General features: G+C 34.1%; 2 protein-coding genes across 5 annotated transcripts in view; both read right to left on the reverse strand.

Moving 5' to 3' along the window:
- RABGAP1L (RAB GTPase activating protein 1 like) overlaps positions 1 to 25,062 on the reverse strand; it is a 563,059-nt gene that overhangs the window by 372,662 nt on the left and 165,335 nt on the right. The window lies entirely within an intron of this gene.
- GPR52 (G protein-coupled receptor 52) lies at positions 1,822 to 7,603 on the reverse strand. Of its 3 annotated transcripts, none has more exons than XM_006172564.3 (2): positions 6,002 to 7,603; positions 1,822 to 4,943 (listed from the first exon to the last, which is right to left on the reverse strand). In XM_006172564.3, the coding sequence occupies exon 2, from the start codon at positions 4,722 to 4,724 to the stop codon at positions 3,639 to 3,641; it is 1,086 nt and encodes a 361-aa protein (XP_006172626.1). In that variant the 5' UTR covers positions 4,725 to 4,943; positions 6,002 to 7,603; the 3' UTR covers positions 1,822 to 3,638. The 3 variants fall into 3 exon arrangements, with proteins under 3 accessions (XP_006172626.1, XP_032319591.1, XP_032319590.1); XM_032463700.1 differs by having other exon boundaries at positions 1,837 to 4,943; positions 6,547 to 7,603; XM_032463699.1 differs by having other exon boundaries at positions 1,837 to 4,943; positions 6,319 to 7,603.

Consider the following 25,062-nt stretch of genomic DNA (forward strand, 5'->3'; position numbering starts at 1 on the left):
AATAAAGTAAGGAGGCAGGTTAACCTCAAAATTATCCCTATCTCATCCCAACATCTGCTTGCTGGACCTCTTTAATCTCAAATGATGTCTCATGAATAACTATTTGAGTGTAAACAGATTTGAACAAAAATGCTATTTTAGAAAACTCTAATTGTTATAAAACACAATTTTCTTAAATTGGAACTATTGATCTTTAAGTTGTGATGGCAATAAATACAGCAGTCACAAAGATAATAAAACAGCAGCTACCACATTCCCAACACTTTGTATGTGTCAGGAACCATGCTGAGCACACAGACTACATTATCTCATTTAGTCCTCAAATCCGGCCTAATAGGAGGGTACAAGTCTCTGGATTTTTCCAGATGAGAAAACTGAAGACTTAGAATATTTCATACCTTATCTAGGGCCAAACAGCTCATGAGGGCCAGGGTTCCAGTGCAGGTTTCACACACTGGTAGGTTATAAAGCCTTCCAACACTGTGTAACTTCAGTAACAACTCCACAGATAATAGAACCTTTAGCAATAGACCACAGCATTATGGTTTGGCTGTCATTTATAACCAAACTGGATAATTACCACAGAATACAATATGATGATAAGAATAATGGTTATGCTTTCTATTTTTAAAACACATTAATCTAAAAAAGACAGAGTAGTTTCAAAATAAGTCTTATCTTACTCTATAAACACATATTAAAATATGTCAAAAGGAAGTTAAGTAGCTTGCCCTAGAGCTAGCTGTACCTGAAACATTATAATCAACGAAGAATTTAAACCTAGATCTGGCCTTAGAGAGGCTCTCCTTTCAGCCACAATAAAGCTTCCCTTCTCCACTCTTTTTCTTCAAAAAATTTTTTTCAGTAGGAAATTTATAGAGACTTGAAAAAGCTATTGAATGAAAACTTAAGAAAAATGAGCAAAAGTAATGTCAAGGAAATGTCATGCCCCAGGGTTTCAGTTTGATCATAGACTAAACTGGCAAGTTTGGGCTTATCAGATTGCTGCTTTAATAAAAGAGAGTTTTAAGATCAAGGGAAAAGATATCACAAGATTAAAAAAAGAACTGAAGCAAAAGATTTAAGTGAGAAAAAAAGAAAACTCAAAGAGGTTTTGTAGGGAAAATATAGACAGACACACAAAGGTTTGAAGGCTTTGGGGGCGCTGGCGGTGGGGAGGCAGTATGCATAATGGTTAAGTGTATAGGCTTTGGCTTCAGCCTCAGCCCAACTGAGTGTGAATGAACCTCTTCCACTGACTGACTGAGCGACCTTGGAAAAATCACTTTTTTTTATAGTTTCCTCATCTTTAGGATAGGAATAAAAACAGTACCTATCTCAAAGGGTTGTAGTGAGGATTTAATGTTAAAATATACGTAAAACTTAACACAGTGCCTGGCACATAATTACTGTTATTAACTGTCCTGAGGGAGAGCCACAAGAGGAAAAGTCAATAAGCACAGCCTCAGGTTTTCTGTACAGAGGACTCACTGGATCTTTTCTAACTATACCTACACACCAAACTTAAGGAATCAAAACTTGATTCCCAAATAATACACATAATGTTGAAGGTTCTATTTATGTCAACTGAAAAGTTGGCAGTATTACATTTCCACAAACTCTGTTTTCCTTGAACTGGTCTGAACTTAAAAGGCGCATTTCAGCTTATCCAAGATGCCACTGGCAAACAGGGGACAAGAATTAATATAAACAACCCAAACCTCAGAAATGCCAAACAATTAAATTCTGATCCTCCAATAAGTTAACGCTTATTCTAAGTAAATGCTTTATTAAACTGAAGCAAAGTCTGGTTTTGATATGTAGAATACTGTTTTATTCTTTATTTTAAACCTTTCTTACATGTCTAAAAATATACAAGGGTTTGGAACAATCTCAATAAAATGATGACATTTCTTTTACCAAAGGACCTCTGAAGTCAAACCACCAGTGTGCAAACATGGTCGGCTTCCAATTAGAAGAGTCATAGGCACATTTCACTAAATGCATTTCATAAAACAAAGAAATCAAAAATGCTGAGAAGAAAAATACCCAGTAGTTTCATACAAATTTTAAAATATCTGCCAGGCAGGAAACTTATGGTTAAAAAAAAAAAGTAAGATTTAGATGTTTTAGCACTTACTCCTGATTCCACTGCTAATTTCCCAAATGCCATTTTGCTACATCTAAACCCCTGACAATTTATTACACAATTCCGTGTAGCACACTAAAAAATAAATTAACCTCTGGATATGAAAACAGATCATTACAAAAGAAGATACTGACAGTTCTTAGCTGTATTTGATAATTAAGTATATTGTATTTTCAGCAGCACTAAGAATGCAGGTTGGCCTAATATAAATATCTAAATACAACTACACAAAAGTATTTTTCTCTTAAAAGAATTTTTTGTATATTTTTTTCCAACGTTGATGACTTAAGAAATATTGATCTATATATTGTGCTAAGAAAACATTAGGCACAGATCACATAATGTAATTTACATTTTTCTTTGTTGTAAAAAATATAGTATGTGCAAATGCATTATCATACAAATTGGTGGACACAACAATAAGCTCTGTAGACCTACTACAAAAAGGTTAATATTTTACTCAAAAAAAAAAAAAAAAAGACACACAGACACAACAAGTAGCTCTAAGAGTGACACTTCACTTCTGAGTGGGTACTCTGCATCAGCATTAGAATTATTTGTGAATTTTCTTAAAAGAAACAAAGCTTAACTATAGGAAAAAAAAAAAGACATCACTTTGGGCACATGAACTATTTCAAAAGGAACTAAGAAAAATGTTTCCCAAAGCCATTAAAAATATTTCAAACAGTCTATAGATTGCTTTATTGGAAGGAATGAATTATTCAACATTATGACTGTTTTATATAGCAGATTCTTTCATCAGCTAAGACACTTCTGGATTAAAGTACCAAAGGATGCAGATGAAGACAAATGGAGGAAAAAAACAGGCTGTTAGGAAGGAGGAGGGAGCATAATTTTACCCAGAAGAAACAAAAATATCATTTCTTTTTGTTCACAGCAGAAATTTTGTGCTGCAAATATTATGAAAACACAAGCAAAAGGGTTGTGTTGCAGGTAACAAAATACATGCTTACTATGCATCCTCCATGGAGAGACCATGTAGATTAGTGAGTTTAAAAGTACACTTTGATGCAAAAGGTTATACTTTACTACATATATAATATGTAGCATTTTTCTATTAAGGGCAGTTTATATTAAGTAACTTCCATAAACACAAAAAGAGTGAGAGACAGAGACAGACAGAATGAGAGACAGAAACAGAGAGAGTCCAGTCAGATAGAGAGACAGACGCCAGGGGCTTTGTTCATGCCCTGTGGAAGATCTGAGATACTTTTTCATCCTTAGTGCTTAATTTTTCTTATTACTGCTCACATACTACAATTATCTTACGATATTACCCTCTATACATCCTTTTCTTTATTTTTTTCCATGAAAAAAGGGGAGATTTATAAAAAAGAAACCTTTAGTCTCTTCCTCTCATAGTCAACCATTTAAGTAAATATTTCTCTAGTGGCAAATTTCCAGATGAATTAAGAATACGATCCAAAAACCACTGTCAGATTACATTTGATTTACTGCGTAGCCCTGTTCAAATGGAGCAGGAATTAGCCCGTTTCCTAGGTTTGGGGTCTCGTGCTTCCTGATCCTTCACACACATACAAGATGTGCACATCGTCTCAGAAAGTCTTCGGAGGCCTAGCCGGAAAACACTGTTGGAAAGGCTGTATATTACACAGTTACAAAAACTATTACTTATAGCAAGCCAGGTTGTTAGGAAGGACAGTGTTGGATTGTCCAAGACGCGGGAGCTTTCTAGAAGAAAGTAAATGATATAGGGGAGCCACAGCATGTAAAACACACTGGTTATCCGAAACAAAACCATAGCGTAGCGACGGTCGGGGCTGTGTCCAGTCTCTCCAGAGGAATCCACCTCGTGGCTAGGGAATCGGGCCCTCCGGTCATTTATCTCTTTGGTGTGCTGCCGGCAAATTTTGAAAATGTGGAAGTAAGTGAAGCAGACAACAAAGGCAGCAGGAGCATAAAGTAAACAAACAATAAAGCCAGTAAAATAGGCACTGGTGAGCCAAGAGGAGGCACACCACTCAAAAATGTCTCCGTGGTAACCAGGTTTCCCCCAGCCAAAAAAGGAAGGCAAGAAAATTAGGCAAGAGTAGATCCAGATTAAAATAATGCAAATTCTCAGACGGCAAGGGGTGACCAGTTGATTGTAGGAAAGAGGCTTGGTTATTGCAAGATAGCGATCCACACTTATGCAAGCCAGACATGCCATAGAAACACTTTTTAGAACTGAGATGATATATCCAAAAACCTGGCAAGTCAGTGACTCGTGAATACCTGTAGAGTAGTGGAGAAGTGAGAGAGTAGGAACCAAGCAGCTAACTCCAACGAAAAGGTCAGCATATGCCATCGTCTGAATGAAATAGCTGGTTGTATAATGGTGTAAGAGTGGAGCACAGTGAAAGACAAAGATGACCGTTAAGTTCCCAGCAATGATCAGAAACGTCAGCAAGACAATAACAACTGTCTCAAAGATGCAGACATCCACCATACTGTAGTGGCCAAATCCAAGCGGGCAGGAGTGACGTTCAGACACATTCAAAATGCCACTGCTCGTGTTCAGGCTCCTCCATTCAGTCCACCCGGATTCATTCATGGCTTGGAATTAAGGGAACCTGCAGCCTTGGCTACAGCAAGCAGGTGCCCTGCCCAGCATCTGCTAGACTCTGCCCATGAGTGTCTCAGAATCAGCTTCGGTAGACAGTGGCAGCGCTCCTGTCACAGCTGAGCATCCCAGAGAGGACTCAAGTCTCTTCATCAGCCTCAGTGCAGCAGTAACACACCTCAGCTTTGGGGGAGAAGGGAGGGGAATAAGCTAGAAAGGAGGTGAAAAAAGGTCACTTGATTAGCTTCCTCTACTGCTCTCAAACAACTTTTTGCAGACATAAGGCACTTCTAGAGAAAATGGACCTACTACTTTGCACTACAAAAAAATTGTATCTGTAAAAGAAAAGAAAAAAAAAAAAGCAATTGCCAAGGGAAGAAAAGCCACTGTGAGCCATTTGTTCTCAGAAAGGTAATGTCTTAGGGATCAACTAGAAAGAATGAGAAAAGAAAAAGTCTTAAATATTCTCAGGCTGTTTCAACTGTCATGAGCTGTGAATTCATATTTTAGAATTTTAATAATTAAGATCTCAGATCTGGCTGGAAAGCTAAGAAAAAAGTTCACTGTGGCAAAGTGTCTTTGAGTTCAGCTCAGGGTTTGGTGCTGCTGGGTCAACTTTATGATCTATTTCTCTCTCATTTCTCTCAAAAGCTAAGAACCCCCTTCTCCAACAAGCTCAATTCTAGAAGACTCACATCTCTATTTGGGCACAAAGGAGCAGAACAGAGGTAACAGGCTCCAGATTGCCCTAAAACTCTCATGAGAGAAAAAAAGCATGTTTCCAGTAGGGAATATAACACACAATGGGTCAAAGCTGACAAAATATGATAAATTTCTGAAGTTTTAATTCTGCATGCATTTTTTTTAAGCATTCAGATGAAAACAGTCCATTATAGTTACTGGTGCTACCATCAGCAACGTAATTTATACTTCTTCCTTTCCAAAAGGAAAATAAATCATTTTTGCTATTAATTTCAGCTAAAATTAACCTTCATTATGTGATACGCCACCTTCCTTACAATGGTGCATGGTCATAACTTATTTCTCAGCTTTGCAACCACACCTATGTCTCACAAATATATGTAAATATATGAAATTCAGACAATAATAGAAACTTTCTTATGTACTCCGAGCTTATTTATTTATTACTTAGGTATTGCTAAGTAGGCTTTATAGTCCATATATTTCTACATCTTTTCTAATTTCACTAAATGATTAACACATTAAATCATTACTTCAGTTAAATCTTTTGAAAGTGGAAAATTTACCTTGTTTGTTATATTTTCAGTTATATAGCAGCCATATGTTAAGAAAATGCCACTTCTATTTCTGTATTCTATTTTGAGCAAGTGCTCAATTAATACAGGGGCCATTTAGGTAGGTTATAAGATGTTCCTGTTTTAAAATACTTCTAAAGCATCACGATGAGTTTAAATCTTATAGTCTGAAATACTGAAAGGCTGACAGGATAGAATCCATCCAAAAGGCTTCCAAGGTCATTCTGATATCAGGTTAACATTTGTCAAAAGTCTTTTTTAAAGTATAGGCATTTCAGAGAGTCTCTTGTTAGTCTTTGTTGTCATACCTTTTGAAGAAGTAACATGCATTAGAAATAAAAACATTTCCTTCAGGAACAATGCAGCAGCTTAACAGAAAGCATTCTTCTGAAAGTTATTTTCTTGTGCACCACCAAGTCATGCAGAGAAGTCCTTTTTCTTTCATAACAGCCACAGGATATTTCTCCTTGTACATTCCTAGTTTCACTTATCACAAAATAGTTCTCTTGTTACAGGAATAAAACAATGCTTCTCACCTACAGTCACTCTTATCAGCTGCTAGGCTGGGCTGCTTGATTCAGAAGTCCGATTTACTGTGATGCAGTTACCAAGATGCTGTCGGTATATTCTTAACAATCTCTCAGTATCACTGCCTCCACCTGAGCCGAAGCCCTGCTCCTCCTCCTCATCCTGAGCTGATGCAGAAGAACTCACCATCAGAAAGGTGACTCGGTCCTCCTGCCCCAATCAACAGCACAGTCAATGGCTACTGCAGCTGAAACTGTCACTAGGTAACAGTTGCCAGGCACATGCAGGCTTATAGACTTACTCGGCAAGCTCCGATCAAGATTGACAAAAGACAATGGAACTGACCGATCTTTATAACATATTAATGACATGCAAGAATCTCTAGAGGTATTCTCCTTATGGCATGTTGTAAAGATTATTTCCTATGAGCAGGACAGAAAAGAAAACAAACAAACAAAAAAAACCCCTGGGATACACCTTTAAACCCTGTAGAGAAACTACCACAAGGTACTATGGCACTAAAAAGTCAGCAGTAATCTAATACTCATTGGCAGAAAAAACTTATTAATTATTAAAAAATCAGCTAAGTCTTCATGAACTCAAGTGATAGAGCTACTATTTTTACTCTCTAAAATATATTATATTTTGATTAATAGAAGTTAGGTCATTTTAGAATCTCTCCAATCCTTGCCACACCCACACTAAATTGCTGAATTTGATGTATTTAACTATACAAAGCACTGGAACTAACACCTCTGTACTAAAATCTACTTGGGGAAATATTTAAGGTCAAATACAACCTCAGAAAAGGAGGTATTAGAAATAAATGGAACAACTGCTTAGTCCACTTTTTATACTGACAGAAAAAGAGTCAAAGAACTGTGTCATACAGTGCCTGAGTTACTCACACCCAAATCAGAAGACAGTGACTTAAGCTCATTTATCTGATAAAGGTTAAAAACATTTCCATTTACTTAGACTTACTATAGACCTGAATGTTTATTTACTATTCGAAGCATATTTCTTATGGGGTCAACAATTTTCTTAAAAGTGACTTAGAACTAATTTACAAATTATTTCAGAAATAAATCAGGAAATTGAAGATGAAAATGAAAGATAACCAACCTTTGTTAAGCATATTCTATGTGCCTAGCATGATGCTATGGGCTTCATATATTTTTTCCCTCAATAAAAATCTTAAATCTTTATGAAGTCGTGACCCATCATTATTATTCACAGGAAGAAAGTGGGTACCGAGAGAGGGTAAGTATAACTTGCCTACAATTACAGGACCATGAAACTAGGAAGTAAACAGGTCAAAATTGTAATTCTTAACACCATTTTGATGAACCCTTCTCTCATTTCCTCTCCTTTCTACTTATAGCAGCTAGTCAGGAAACATCTTACAAGAATTATTTTGGATTTCAAAAAATGATTTCTAAATAATAGAAAACCCTATTCTTTCCTCCATGCTGAACTGTCTTTCAGGAAGACCATACCACTGTTAAAATCTTCAGGGGGTTAGGTGATATAACAGAATGGAAGCACATTTCTCATTGTCAGAAAAAATTTATAAAAACAAGTTAGAATATTCAGTTGAGAACCATATTAAGATTTAAAAGTAAATATTTAAATTTAATTTTTAAAAGGCTAGAAAGTCCTATTTTACAGGGAAACTTTGACATTTAGGGATACATAAAAGCATGAAAATCAAACAAGACTGGATTTAACTAACATTCTCTTTTACAGTAATAATTAAATATTCAAAATAAAAATTACATTTGATGAATATTAATGAATGTAGACAGGTCTTACATTTCATACAAAGAAAAGTTAATACTAAGCTTTACTACAAAACTTGAAAAATAAAACGCTATCAATCATTAAAGCTACCTTGTTGACAAAATCTAAACAAATCATTTTAAAAGTATAGACTGTACATCATTTTTCAAGTTTTGAATTGTAATATTTTTTAAATAAGAGAAATGGCAAAAAAAAAATCTCATTCAGGGAAATTCAAATACTAGAACGCTTTAGTTTGACACATTTATTTCCAACAAATAATCTGACTGGTAGAGGGATTTGAGTCTAAGGCTACTGTAAATTATTCCCAATTCTAATGCTGGCAAGGGTATAAGATAACATGAGAGGGAGAGTTCAAGGAGCAGCACATATAATCCACTAGGCTTCCTTCTTTTCTTCCACCAACTTCCAAAACACACCTTCAGATGTTCTAACGAGGTAATTTTCTTCTTTTCTGAGACTGACTCTACTAGCCCTTCACTTTTCTTCCTTTCCATTCTTTTTTCTGATCTGATTATAATAGAAACTAATTTATAATGTGAAGCTCTAATAACAAGAGTATTAATATTATGTATTTACATAGCTCATTACATAAAGCACCCTTTGTTTTCATATTAGGCATAATTCTCTTCATTTCAGGGGTCATTAGGTGTTTTATCATTGCCACTCTTAGTACAATCATTATCAACCACCCCTACTCCTTTCAACAGATGAATGCTAGTCAGGAACTATCTTAGAGGAATTATTATTTGGGATTACTTCAGAATTACTTCTAACAGCTGAAACTGTGTAACTTTTTGAGATGATACATCACAGGTATTTAATTTTTCATTAATACCTTATATATGTCTTGTATGTTCTTTTATATGTACCAATACTTTATTATTAAACATTTAAGCAACTACTCAATTGGATCTAAACAGCAAAGCAAGTGAGGATCATTAGCTATCAGTGGTAAATAGGATTAACAGTAGGCAATGATTTTCAAGGAGAACTGCACTGTCATAAAAAAATCATTATCATCATAAAAAACAAATATAGGATAAAGTAAAAGTTTTCTAAACATATTTTAAAAGGTACAAAAAGGTGTTATGAATTCAGAATTTATTTATTTCTTCAACTATTCCTGCCATCTGTTAACTTTTCTCCATCTCCACTGTCACTACTCTGAGCAAGCTACCATCATCTTGTGTGTGGACTACTAAAGCTGCTTTCAATCTGGTCTCCCTGAGTTGTCTGTGGCCTCTCTTCAATCCACAATGTGCAAAACAGACAGAATAGTCTTTCCAAAATGCAAACCAGATGACATCACTCCCATTTAAAATACTTCAGTGGTTTCACACTGCCCTTAGGATGAAATCCTAACAGTTCCTATAAAACCTGGTCTCCATATAGATATCCAATCTAATTTCTCTTCTATTTAATCGGGATTGGCTAGACTGGGTCTACCTCCCCTCGCTCCATCCTTCCCCCAGTCCCGTACATATTTGCTATGGTCCTTGCTGCCTCGGGACCTTTGTACTTGCTGCTTACTATGCCATCACATTCTATTTTTAGTTAATTTGGATTCCTCAAATTCCTAGATTAGACCAGATTCCATACTTATAGTTTATATCTACTTTCATTCAATTTTGTTTTCCTGCCTGGACTGCAAGCTCCATGAGGGGAGCAGTGTCTGTTTTGTTCCTCATTATACCTCCAGTGCCTACACCACAGACTGGGCACAGAATAGGAGTTGAACAAATAAGTGTTCAGTATAATTTTAACCTAAAGCATACAAATTAGTTTGAAAAGTTTATCAGAAGACAAAACACTAATAACCAGTTCTGTTAAGCTCAGAATATGCAAAGTTCCTTGCAATCAATCTCCTGTATGACATAAAAGCTTCACAAGAAAGCTATAAAATATATGACCAAATTGCCAGGGGAAAATAATTGGCCTCCTAATATATTAAAATTAAGGGCAATGTTATTCATCTATACTTCTACTTAAAGGTAATTCAATATGAATACTTGACTATTGCTTTGAAAAATCGTATCTAGCAAGAGATAATGATTATTTACTTACCATTTTAAGAATGACAAATGCCACAAAATGCAGTATCAATGTATTTTAAATGTACTATCAAATGTAATACCAAAGCAACCTGGTCTAAGTGCTAAGAAAAAAATAAACCCTCTAAAGTGGCACATATTAAAATCCACCGATTTCATGACTCCTCAAGAATAGAAAACAAGTTTATATTGTTAACTTCATTTTATTACGAGACAAGTTATCAACAATTAAAGATATTTAACAAATGTTAAGTTAGTGGCATGACAGAAGAAAATTTCCTCAACCTGATAGACACTATGGGAAAACCTACAGCTAACGTGATATTTAACAGTAAAAGAATAAATACTTTCTCCTTAAGACTGGAAACAAAACAAAGATGTCTTCTCACCACTTTTATGCACAATGTTCTGGAGGTCCTAAGCAGTATAACAGGCAAGACAAGGGAACAGTTAAGTGATACAAGAAAAGGAAGACATGACTGTATACAAAGAAACACCAAAAAACATCTACCCAAAAGCCCATTAGAATTAATGAGTAAATTTTGTCAGGATACGAGGTTAATGTATAAAAATCACTGCATTTCTATGCAACAAACAATAGTAAATGAAATTTTAAAATAATAAACTATTTATAATAGCCTCAAAACAAAGAAAACATAAACAAATTTAATAAAAGATGTATAAGACCTCTACCCTAAAAACTACAAAATGTCACTGAGGAAAAAGTAAAAGGTCCTAAGCAAATGGAGAGACACACAATCTTTATGGATTAGAAGACTCAATATTTTTAAGAATGTTAGTTTTTCATAAATTTATCTAAAGATTTATTACCATTCCAATTAAAATCCAAGTAGGTTTTTGGTAAAACTAACAAGTTGAATCTAAAATTTATATATAAACACAAAGGACCTAGGATAGCTAAAACAATCTTGGGAAAGGATTGAAAAAAAGTTGGAGGACTGGCACAACCTGATTTCAAGACTTATGATAAAGCTACATTAATCAAGATTTGCATAAGGACAAATAGATTACTGAAAAGAACAGAGTTCCAACATAAACCGACTGAATTTCAACAAACTCTAAAACAAGCCAAGGGGAAAAGAAAATCTTTTCAGTGAAGAGGACTAGAAAAATCTGAATATCTGGAGGAAGATAAACTTAGACCACTTCCTCATAACATACACAAAAATTTATTTTAAATGATCACAGACCTAAACACAAAAAGTAAAACTGTAAGTATATACTTCTAAAATAAAGCTTCCTAGAAAAAGAGTATCTCCACGACATGTGACTAAACAAAGATTTCATAGGATACTGAAAGCAATCACTATAAAGGAGAATTTAATAAATCATACCCAAAATCAGAATTCTGCTTTTCAAAAGATGTCATTGAGAAAATACTAGTAAAACATACAACTAACAAAAGACTTGTATCCAAAATACATAACTGACTCCTACAACTTGTTAATAAAAACACAAATGACCCAATTAAAAATGGAAAAATACTGGCATAGACACTTCACAAAGGGAGATATGCAAAAGGCCGTTCAAGAAAATGAAAAAGTGCTCAGCTCAACAGACATCAGGAAAAGGCAAAGTAAAAATCACAATAAGGTACCACTATATACCCACTAGAATGGATAAAATTAAACCACTGATAAATACTAAACATTGGAGAGGATGCAGGACAATTGAAACTCTTATAAATTGCCAGTGGTAATGTAAAATGGCCTAATTTCAAAATTTTTGAAACAGTTTGGAAGTTTCTTATAACATTAAACAAATCTATCCTATGACCCATCAATCCCATCTAATAGAAACAAAAACATATATCCACAAAAGACTTGCATAGTAATGTACAAAGCAGCTTTATTTTTCATAGCCAAAAACTAGAAACAACATATACATCCATCAACAGAGGAATGGATAAACAAACTGTGATATACCCATACAATGAAGTTCTGGAATAGGCAGGGGTGTGTGTGTGTGTGTGTGTGTGTTAAGGAAACTTTCAGGGATGATGGAAACATTCTGTATATTAACAGCTGTGGGTTACATGCATGCATACATGTTAAACTCACCAAAGTACAACAATTAAGATCTGTGCATCTCACCCATATGTAAGTTACAGCCAAAAAGAATGATAAAGATGATAGCATTTGCTTGTTTCAAGTGCTCCATTTCTGAGCAAAACCACCAAATTAGAACCCTAAATTATCTGAGTGAATTTTAAGCCATTGCCAGGAAATAATATATATTGTTTAAGAAAGGAAAATACCAGAATCCTCCAAAGCAATGCCCCATCAAGGATAAAAGCCACTGACACGTCTAAAACAACAGATACTGCTGGACAAAGTACATTTAACCTCTGCTTCCTTTCACATTCTCTCAGTCATTGTACCTGACTCACGGCTCAGTGTGTGAACTCACAGACACAACAGCCCAGATGCAAGTGAGACGCTGAGTGAGAAAAGACTTCTTATTAAATGCCGGTTATACAACACTCTGAGACTGCCTCAGCTAGCTGGGATCTAACACGACTGGCCGAGAAGGCAAAAATCTTTGAGAGAATCCATTATTTTTAGTTTATCACAAAGGAAAATGGACAAAGAAAATACTAATTTATGTATATGTCTAACTCTTAGTGGGGGAAACCCTCAAATATAAAATATACAGTTAAAATCAAATTAATTGGTCAAAAATAGTATAAAGAGCAACAAAATAAAAACATGCACAGGAAGATCTTTCTTTCCATTTCCCCAAGCTATGTTATTATCTTTAATAAACATGTATTAAGTCTGAAGACCAGGAAAGACTGTGACCTAGAGAAGAGAGAGCACAGGCTTTGGATTGAGTCAGATTTGCGTCTGCACTGGCTGGGGCCTTGGGCGTGTCACGCTCTCCATGTGCTGCAGCTTCCATCTTTAAAATCAAGGTAATAAGAACTTTTAAAGTTTCCTGGTTCCTTAAACCAGGAAAAGTACACGGCAATTGTTCATCCAAAGCTCACTGATAGTAAAGTTAAACATACTCTTTACTACCAACAGGCTTTTTGTTTAATCATTTCTCCTTAAGAAACCACACCCACAAGCAACCTGTTCAGATTAGGAAATTAAAAAATAATACCTTCATTCTTCTCTTGAGTTGCCATCCCCTCCAACATTTTTTTTTTAAAGCACCTTCTTAAAAGAAATACATTACCTGAACCTGACTGTGCATATTAGGAAATCTATGTGATTAGCAACACGGTAATATAAAAGTTACCAAACCTTAGTCCATAAAAATCTCAGTTACATGGATCCTGCAATTCCCAGAAAACTGAAGGTTTCCCTTTTTAATTTTTTCATTTTATTTCATTTTATCTAATTTTACATTTAAATCTGTATAAGATGTATCATCTACTCCTCTGCCTTCTTAAGCTGAGAACTCTGAACATAATTTAATGTTTGCCTGGTAGGCTCGTATCATCACTGTTAATGTCAATTAGAATACTGTCTTGATACAATCATACCTTTGTAGCTGCTGTATTCAATGTACATGAATATCAAGAAGGACTTTAATTTCTACAAGTAACCAGGTGCCTAGAAAAGAATACATAGCTTCCTATATTTTCTGACTCTATATAAATACAGCAGTCCTCTTCCTTCCTCTTCTAATTTGCTATCTTTAATTGTCTAGAGGATTAAATATCATAAGCTAAGCTTATAAGAATTTTTTCTTCAAGAGTAAACAGAAGTACTGCTCTATGAGTAAAGTGCCAACACTCAGGCTTGAGCTGTCAGTTATTTCCAGGTAAGTGAGGTGGTAACTATTTTAGAATGGCAATGGACATAATAAACACAATCCAAAATAACACAAGAGAAAAGGAAATTCCAAGCTTTCTTATATCTTTCATGTAAGAGCTATCTATCAATCATGTTCTCCTTTTCCTTCATCCAACAACAAATCTGGAAATTAAACTGTTCAATAAAATTTTTATATCAATGAAATCCCATCAAATATTAAATATTATCTCACAGAATGGGTTCAATACAGTCACCTCCCTTTAACTTTTGTACAATAAAAACATAAAGGGGAAAAGTTGAACCTTAAAGTATTTCCTGGGAAAGTCTGTTAAAATTATATGAAAACAGAACAGCATAATTACATTTTAAATAATGGGTTCACATTATAGGAAAGAAATGTTGATTCAAATTCATTTTTAATTGAAAGAGATTTTTCCCTTATAAAAGAAAATTGCTATTTTTTAAGATATCTTATTGTTATGGCAACTGAAGTGCTAAAAATAATAAAGAAATATCAAAGTTGTTATAGCAACTGGAATTTTAAAAAGCCATGAAGTGTAAAATAATCAAACCTTTACTTGGCTTGAAATGCAACATCTATGACTCAGTTTTCAAAGAAAATTTGAAGTACTCATGCTCTTGTCTTTACAAGTTGTCTCTGGAGTCCAAATTTAAAAAAAATAAAATAAAAAAACTTCAGCATAACAGTTGAAATATTTCTTATATTTCTAAATATCTCTCATCATTCTATGCATATTCAACAATGCAACTGCTAACCATGACAAGTTACCAAACTTCATGAATAGTAGGAAACATGGATTACTCAGTAATTGCATGTTGAACTGAATTCAACTATTCAGAGTTTGCACAAAATCTGGATTTTTCTGGTTTTCTAACTTGTTTCTTACCTCCAGTCTTCACTGCTCTGCTCCAGAATACACTAAAAGTGGGGGAAAAAATTACTCACTGTCAAAGCACTCTGTCCAGATTCATCCAATTAAGAGTTCGAGTGAATTAAAATTTTATTGAAGGCCTACTGCAAGCCAGGTACTTTACAAGGTTCTAGGACCTTTTCTCATAGAGTTCAAGACAGTCTAGTAGAGAATGAACCAAAACCAGTCGCCATCTCTTAAATGTATAAGTGCAATAAAGGAATATAATGAGATTATCAAGAGAAAATTCATGAAGGTCCTATAAGCAGTGGTAAGATCTTTGAAGGAGTTAAACCAGGAAGTAGCATTAATTTATTATTTTCTCAGAGACGCTGAGATTAAGAAATTAAAATTTCAAATTTACATGCTTTGCACTAGAAAATCAAGATAAGTCTTTGCTTTCAGTTTCCTTTGTTTCTTTCTAGTAACTAATGACCAAGATTCAGGTAACAACCGTAGTAACATAGCAAACAGTGCTAACATAGCACATTTCTCTAGCATTTATGGACTTCAGAGAATTAGCTGGAAATAGACTCCTTGATACCCTTCTGCTTTATTTGTATCCATCTGCTTTTTAGTACTTTCCCCCCTAAAACCATTGGCTTATTTTTAAACTAGCAGAGATTTATCTTGTGAGCTAGTGATGACGACCTGAGAAGCTCACACTGGGCTCAGTGGGAAAGAGGGCCATTATTTGCCTTAGAACTAGAAAGGGGAGTTGCAGTACTTGTTGGCTAGGAATGTCTCCTGTTACATATAATATGGAGTCCGACAACTCCACAGAAAGAGAATGATTACAAAAGCACAAACTCTTCCCTTACCTACCTTACCCAGTAAAGAAAATGAATAGTGATGACTACTACTCTTTTGATCCTGAGGCCAATGCAATTCTATTGCTTTTTATTAAAATAAATAACTGTTATTGTCCTTTACATGAACGATTTGCAGTATCTTGCTTTATTCTTAATCCATATTAGTATTATCCAACAAAATCTTTTTAAAGCTTTTACAAAAAAGAATATAAGCACTCAAAAACACTAGAAAAGGAACCTAATTTAATGTCACACGGCTGTATTAAGTGCTTAGACTGTATGTATAAAACAAAAGTAAATTATTCAATAGTTAATTTGATTATATTTAACAATATAGTAATATATATCCATGTAGTACCTGTATGATTAATTTTATAATAGTTGTTGGATTTCTACTTGTTTATGCCACAGATATAGTGTCTACATATATGTATATAATACACATTTTATAATATTTCTCAAACTGGAGTCCAAGGAATCTTTGAGAGTTTTTCTTTAGGGGTCCACAAATATTCTACACTACTTTTTAATTTTCAATTTTTGTTTCCACAACAATCTAAAAGCTTTACTAGAAGTAGATTCTGATAATCTGACTGCGATCTCATAACAAAGTATTATTATGCAATACTGGTGCCAATATTTGTTAAGGCATTTACCACTGTGTTGGAGCCAAGTAGTTCTTAGTTTGTGCAGGCTGAGAAAATAGAACATAAAGAGGTTTAATATGTAAATGATGTAAGTGAAGGTCACATGACCTACCACCACACCATACAAATAAATTTTTCCAGTGGGTTGGAAAAGTGTGCTGGGAAAACTTAATCATCTGAAGGCACATGGCCCCATCAGCATGCCAAGCTCAAAAAAAACTGTGTTATAACTATCAGGATCACAGGCACACTGTGAGCAGCCATTTAGTTTCAGGAAAATAACTTCATCCATAACATTAGTATGGCAAATGCACATTTTTCTTGATTCTATAGTTTGCTTCTATTAGATTTATTATAGTCATGAAAGCTAAAAGTATAGAGTTGAATTTTATATCTCATATGTTACATACTTAGGGAATACTGAAATAATATTAATAGTCAACACTGGTAGAAGGGGATTGTTGAGGATTTCCTTCCCCATGAAATGCTATGGCGTATTATTCAAATTAAGTGCTCTGGCAATATAAGTGAAAGGGAAGCAAAGCTAAAGAAAACATTTAACTAGACTAGTAAGAAATTAACAATTTTTTAGTCTACAGTGCCCATTAAGCTTATGGAAAATATCCAATTACAAATCATTTGAACAGATAAAGTTATAAGAGAGAATATAATTATCATAAGATGCTCATTTAAGCATACATTTGCTTTTACATGAAAGCACTAAAGAAATGTCTTGATTGTCACCTCCTCCTCCACAAACTTCCCTTACACCCCATTTCCACCCCATGCCCTGCACTGTCAGCTCCAAGGCCTAAACAATACTCTCATTTTTCTTTATATCGCTCATTGACCCTAACACACAGTGCTTCAATTGCAGATATTCAGAGCATGTTTGTTAAAAGGTACTGTATCTGTTGACCCAGAACTTCCCCCCAAAGATCGCATAATGCTTTATAAACAGACATCACTGACTTTATAAATATGTTGTATGGCTTACTCAAGATCACATTAAAAATATGATTGAAGAGGAAATGTCAACAGAAAGGAATTAAATGAAAACCCTCAAACCCTCAGGCCAGGGATATACTGACCACAAGATCATTAAAATTCTGTTTCAGGGACCTAAAATAATTTACTTATCAATTTAATTCACCAACCCAAAAAGGTTTAAGTATATTTAACCATCTCATCACTAGGTTATGAGATCTTCTGAAAATATATTTCATTACTGTTACCCTGAGTGGCAAGCAGAGTGCCTGGCACATGTTAGAAAGTGATATTTGCTAAATAAATCAAATTGACTGATCTGTGTTTCCTTCCTGCTGAATATCAACACAAAAGATTATTTTATAAATGTAGAGTCTAATCTAGAAAAAAACAGCAGGATTCTCTTAAAAATATCAGAAATTAGGCTGGCTTAAACTCATTCAGGACATCAAGCTTTTCAAAAGAAAGCTAAAAATATTACACTGTCTCATCATCCTTGGGTCATGTTACAGGGGAATGAGGAAAATGAGAAATCAAACGAATTGACCTATATCTGCCAGTACAACTTTATTTTTCACCAGGCAGTTTCAAAGCTAAGTGGCTAAAGTGATTAGGTAGCACAGGGAACAACTCAGAATATTAAACCTTTGACAGAAATCACTTTTAAGAGACAGAAATGGAGAAAGGAAAGAATAAACCTATTATGTTGTTTTCAAGACATGCCTAAAAGAGGAATAAATGTTGCTAAACTGGCAGAAGCTTGGTAAGAAAATGTCTCTATTGAGAAGTATTTAAGGTCAAAGAAAATGTAATTAAAAATTGAATTAGGAGACTGAAGTAAGGATCAGCGGTTGGCTTGGGTAATTTTTGGCCCCACTAAGCAGCACCACACAACAATGTTTACAAACTCCTGAGTTGGGGGACAGGACTTTAAATAAAATGAATATTCATATAGATAACCACACACACATATCCACAGAGATTAACTGTTCCTGTTAATCTAATAACTGACATCTCCACAATGCCAGCTTCAACCCAGCAATGCTGGGGATGTTTACAGAGGTGACCGTAACAGAGGCTGAAGCTTGCTAAGTGTGGCTCTGCAACATGAACTCATACTACAAACGTTACAGTCACTGCTGTTTCCATTCAGTCTCTCCTACCTATCTCTACCTTTAGAAGCTGAAATAACCTGATACACAAGCAATAATATAGAAAGATGATTCATAGAAATACAGGTATTTAAAATTTGAAGATTTTTTGAAAAAATATAATTTTATTCAAAGAAAAATATACCTTGGGACAAAAGTAGAGTCTCAAAAGATTTAAATGGGCCAGTAAGGCAGAATTAATTGGGTATTTAAAAATCAGAACACTAACACCAAGTAGTTTATAATCAGTATTTACACTAGGAAAAAGTACGCATAGAATTTTATTCAATACCCAGTACTCTGAAATCTTGTATAAAATAACAATGATATATATAAATACATATGTATCTATAGAATATACTTCTATTCTTTTTTCATTATAGGCTATTGTAAGATATTGAATATGGTTCCCTGTGCTATACAGTAGGACTTTCTTATTATCTATTTTTTATATAGTAGTATCTGCAAATTCTGAACTTCCATTTTATCCCTTCCCACCCCCTTTCCCTCCATAACCATGTTTGTTTTACTGAATCACTATATTGTACACCAGAAACTAACACAATATTGTAACTCAATTATACTTCAATTAAAACATAAAATAAAATTCAAACTTGAATTTCAAAAACAATAGCAGTGAGATAAATCAACCTGATTCTTTTTTCTTTTACCATATTTTTTCCAGTGCTATGCCTTTTAAATAATATCAAAACCTTGGAGTCATAATACTCCAGTCTTGCAGCAGACTTTACAGGGAGAAAATGTGCATTATAATGTATTTATAATACAAAAGTTTTTTAAATGTTTAGGAAGGAAACCATTTATCCAACATCCCTAGTATGTCTTTATACTTGTAAATTTAATAATCCTGTTTAAATGCTTACATATGCAAATATCACCAAATTTTTGTACCAAAAGGTGGCTACAGAAATATGAAGGATTCTAGTTATAGCAATGGGTTGGAATGACATTTTCCTTAATAACTCCTTTTATAAATGTACCGCCCAAGCTGAATGTCATTATGGGACTATTTATAATTTAGAACTTTCTGTCAAGATGATTTTATGCCCTGACATGACACTGAGTAGGCTGGAAACAGTTGTATGCCCCAAAGGGAAATGAAATTATTGGTGTCATTCAAGAGCAAAGGTATTAAATATGAAGTATTTCTTACAGAACTTCGTGAGAATGACGGTGGCTAACTGATAGTAACATACAGTATAATTATGCCTTTCAAGTAATAATAAGTAATAATAAGGTTTTTGTCTGCACAGAAAATGGGTATTAAAAAGTTTTGGAAATTTTCAGACAAACCATTTACCCAATACCCCTCAAATGTCTTTCTTTGCATTTATAAATCTTAACCTTGCATAAAATGAGTTTACCAACATGAACAAAATCAAGGGGAAAAAGTCAACTACTAGGTAACCTGAGAATTAAGTGTATTTGTGGAAAACACCAGTCTAAACCCCATCGTTAATAAAAGACAATAAACAGGACAATCAGGCTAAGGTGTTTGTTTCCATTTCGTTCTATTTATTTTTTTAATCTATTAAAATAAAAAATATTAGATTATGTCTAATTTGCTTCTTATATTTTGGGGGCTTTTCAAAAGAATTCAAGTTTGTGAGAATTCTGAGCAGAACTGTTGCAAACGCTCTTCACGTCTCAGCCAAATGCTACTGGAAATGAGAGGAGAAAGCTCTAGTTCACTTACTCATCGCACAACACGGAGAAAATCACTTGACTTCTATCATTGCCAAATGTCTAATTTGTCTCATTTATAAAATAAGATGGTTACCATATGAAGAGTGTACTAGCAACACTAGATACTCTGTTAAACTTCCTGAGAGCCCTGAAATTCTCACATTCAAAATGGTGCCTATTAAGAATATTATAAGTGTGAACTGAAACACAAAGACTGTAGACTTAATAGTTACAGAATACTACTAAGGAATAACATACTACAGGATCTGCTGGTTATTACAGGTCAAATCCTATATACAGCAAATGCCATAACAAATTCCAATGAAAAAACTCAGCATGACAAGAAGATTCCCAGTGCTGTGGGTGATGACCTACACGTCTCAAATAATATTCAGTATATAGCAGTGTTCCTTACCAACTGAAACAGAAAAAAATAAAAATAAAAAAAGGTAATAGAAAGTCCCTACTATTTGCTTACAATGACCAACAAAGATGACCTAACCATTCTATTCTAAATGTTAAATCATATTCCTAACATTGACTTATTTTATTTCTACAAAAGGTTGCACTCCAACTGTATACTACAATTTTACAACAACAGTAATGCTAATAAAGTGTTAATCATGGGCACAAATAGAACATAAAGGTGTACTGTAAATGATGCTACCTACAGGTCAATAAAATGCATTAAAGGCTGGAATTAACTCCTGTTTTTATTTCACAGTAACAATAAGACACTTCAGAAAGAGTATGATTTCAAGGAGATTACTGTATTGAATGTGGTTTAAATTACTCAGCACCTTTTCCCAGCAATTTTGATTTAAAATATAGTTATTATTTATTTATGTAAAATATGATTGAGTATACATGGCTGAGACGACTTACATTAAAGTCTGAAAAGTATAGAAAACATTTCTAAAAGTCAACACGATACATATTTTTACCATTACCAAAATGTATTTAATAACTAAAAAAAAATACAGAAATAACATGGACTCAAGGGAATAAATGAAGGTTAAATCTGCAGTTTACTAATTTTAAATGCCAGGTTGAGAATAGCAAAGCAGCATAAGTTAACTATGAGCCAGTATCTCTACTTACCCTAAGGGCATGAAGTCTGAGAGTAAGACACATAAAGGTTATTACTTTCACACCATAAGCATGTCTTGTTCTAGACTAACACTACTGAATACAGCAATTTCACAACCTCTCTTTGGCAGTGGGTCAGGACAGAAAAAAAAAAAGATACATCCTATATTCTAGGTAGGCCAAAAAATGTAGACACACATTTTTCCTTCATTCATCTTTCAGTAAACTTTTTCTTGAAAGCCTACTATATATCATGCCTTCTTTTTGAATTCCTTTGATTTTGGTCAGATACATCTTTTCTCATAAACTGAAGTGACTTTTCCTTTAGGAAAAAGGGTACTTACTTCTTAGATCATTTGCCTTTGGCCTACATATCCCAAAATAATTTTTTCTTTCCTGTTTCTGAAAAGAGACAAAGTTTAGTTCTAAACAGATGTCATATATAAATCAAAAGTAAAATGAACACTTAGTCTGCCTTCTGTACTTAAATTACCTACAGAAGTTGCTCCAAAATTAGATTTGAGGACTTGGCAGAAGACAGAATATAGCTTTTACAGAACAGTACTCTATGCTAGGAAAAGAAAGAGGGAGGAAAGAAAGGAAGGAGAGAGAAAGGAAAGGAAGAAAAGGAGCAAAGAAAGAAAGAAACGTTCACAAGACTTCCATAAAGGAACTTTAGAAAAATTATTAAATATATTTATAATGCATTTTTATCCCAAAGCATATTACTTAGCCTTTAAGTAGCCCCATTGGCCCAGAATTCTTTTAAATGTTTTTATTAGTTGATTCAAAATGCAAAGAACAGGTACACAGCACCTGTACTATGGAAATACTGCAGTTCACTTTGAGATAAAGAAAAAGCAGTTTTATTCATAGTACATTTTCCAGAAGAGAATAAAGAAAAGTCCAAAAGACATCAGGTGATAGTGACAAAATATTTATTTTTATTCATTATCTGTCGATTCAATAAAGTGTTAAGTCCTTCCCACAATGTCAGATGCAGTCTAAGGATACTATGGAGAAATGTTGGTGAGGTAAGTATATATTGTGCACTGTCATAGTCACCTATAAGCAAAATAAGATAGTGTTGTCTAGAGGAATTGACCCAGAACTTAGTGCTGCAGATCCAGCCTATAGCATCTGATCTTGTAATTATCACTATGCATCCTATACAAATAAGGTCTTGTTCTTTTGATTTCTCATCTGAAAAAAAGGTAATACACTGATTGTTTTGTTTATTCCACGTGGTTAGTTGGAATATTAAATGAGAAAATATTTACAAAACATTTGGGCAAAAAAATTATAAAGTACACTAAAAATGTCATTTCTACCAATTATACTTAAAGGAAAATATTTTAAAGCAGATTTAAATCCAAGAAGAATGGATACCTGACCAACATAAGACTACTTCACGTAACTTCATTTGGGCCTGTATTTTCACATCAATAAAGGGAGGAGAGTTATTACTGGCCTAACTCAGCATTATATGAGGCTTTCAAAAGGATAAAATCACATATAAAAAATCTTATAAACTATGAAGGGCTATTTCTATGAACTTAATGTTTATGTCCTACTAAAACTCGTATTTTGAAATTTCAATTTTGAAATATTAGGAAATGGGGCCTTTAGGAAGTGATTATAAACACGGTCCAAGAAAGTGTGCCCCTTCCACCATGGGAGGACAAAGCAGAAGGTACCACCTATGAACCAGGAAGTGGGCTTCAGACACTGAATCTGCCCGTGTCATGATCTTGGAAGTCCCAGCCTCCAAAACGGTGAGAAATAAATTTCTGTTGTTTATAAGCTACCCACTTTATAGCATTTTGTTGTAATAGCCCAAATGGACAAAGACAGCTATGAAATAAATATAAATGATAATTCTTAGTATTATGAATTTAATTTTCTATTCTTAAAACATTTTTTGGATGTTGTTCAAATGTTTAAAGATCACTTAAATCTGATAACCCTTATTAATCAGGCAAAGGCAGCCTAGATACAAGGCAATAGGCAGGGAAGATATTATTGTTTGTTAGATTTACAATATACAAGTCTCCCAACTGAAAGAAACCACAAAGAGCTCTTTTTCCCTATGAAGAGTAATCTAAAACTTGTGTTCTTAAACCAGACAGCTCTACTGTTTACTATGACTTTGGGCATCTTATATAAAATCTGTGTGCTTCAATGGCAACCTCATACAGGAAGATTAAATGAGTTAATGAGTTAATAATTAAATAATAAATACTGAAAATTATTAACTGTCAGTATTATATATCATTAGTATTTATATTTAAATATATGTTGATTTCATACTGTAACTATAATTTTACAAATTACAAAATTTCTACCTTTTCAGCACAGTATGCTAGTAAACCTCAGCAGAATCACTCCTGCTTCCCTTCAAAAGCACTGAAGCTTGATACGTACAAGAGCTGTACTTCTGGTCCGACAGGGTAAGCCCCACAACAGACCAAGTATGAGCTCTAGACTAAATACAAAGAAACCCAACCCACTGAGGGCTTTAGAGAGAGAAAAAGAGCAGGCAGACGTTGGAGAGGTAGTCCAAACTTGGAGAAAGGGAATAGCTGAGGTAAGTCTGCATTTGGAATAATGGGGAAAAGAAAAAGCCAGAGAATGAGAACCCTAAATTCTGTGTATAACATCTTCCCAAGTCTCTGGGTAATCCCCAAACCAAGCATACATATGTCAAATAACAAACTGGTAGGTTCAAGTAAAGAGACTGAAGTGAGAACTGGGCTGCTGGTCACCATAGGCAAGACAGAGTTTATAGTTTAAGTAAAACAAAGTTAAACACTTGCTCAATACTAACATTCACAATTTCCAGAAGAGAATCCCCAAATCATCTGACAAACAAGTACCAGAAAACTGTAACCCATTTGCAAAGGGAAAAGCAATCAACAGAAGCCAACCTGAAGATGACTCAAATGTTGAAATTATCAGACAAGGACTTTTAAGAAGCTATTATAACTATGCTCAGTGACGGGGAAAAAACTATACTTGCAATTAATAAAAGGAGAAGAAATTTCAGGAAAGAAATTGAAAAAAAAATCCAAATGAAAATTCTAGAACATAAAAATGCAATAAAAATTCACTGGATGGACTAAGAATTGAGATTTAAAAAATAAATAAAAGGTTACATAAACTAAAAGAAAGATTAACAAAAAGTATCCTGTCTGAAGAAAATAAAAAGCTAATAAAATAAAGAGTTCCAGGGATGTGAGTGGACATCAATATATAGAATCCTAGTAGTAGAGGAAAGAATCAAGGAGTAAGAAATGTTCAAAAAAAAAAATGCCTCAAATTTTTCCAAATATGGTGAAAGACACGAATTCATAGGTTTCTGGCCACAAGCAGGATTAACATGAAGAAAGCCATGCCTAAGCATATTATAGTCAGGTTTTTGAAAAGAAAAGTGAAAGAGAAAACATCAAAAGCAGCCAAAGAAAGACAACATACAACATACTGGGGAGCAACGATACGAATGATGCAGGGCCAGCTATACAATTTGTGGGTGTCAGTGCAAAATGAAAATACGAGGC

The sequence above is a fragment of the Camelus ferus genome, chromosome 21, assembly GCF_009834535.1.
Source record: "Camelus ferus isolate YT-003-E chromosome 21, BCGSAC_Cfer_1.0, whole genome shotgun sequence".
NCBI classification, from domain to species: Eukaryota; Metazoa; Chordata; class Mammalia; order Artiodactyla; family Camelidae; genus Camelus; species Camelus ferus.

Excerpts from the sequence above, each read along its gene's own strand:
- GPR52 (XM_006172564.3), bottom strand. The coding sequence starts at position 4,724 with ATGAATGAATCCGGGTGGACTGAATGGAGGAGCCTGAACACGAGCAGT.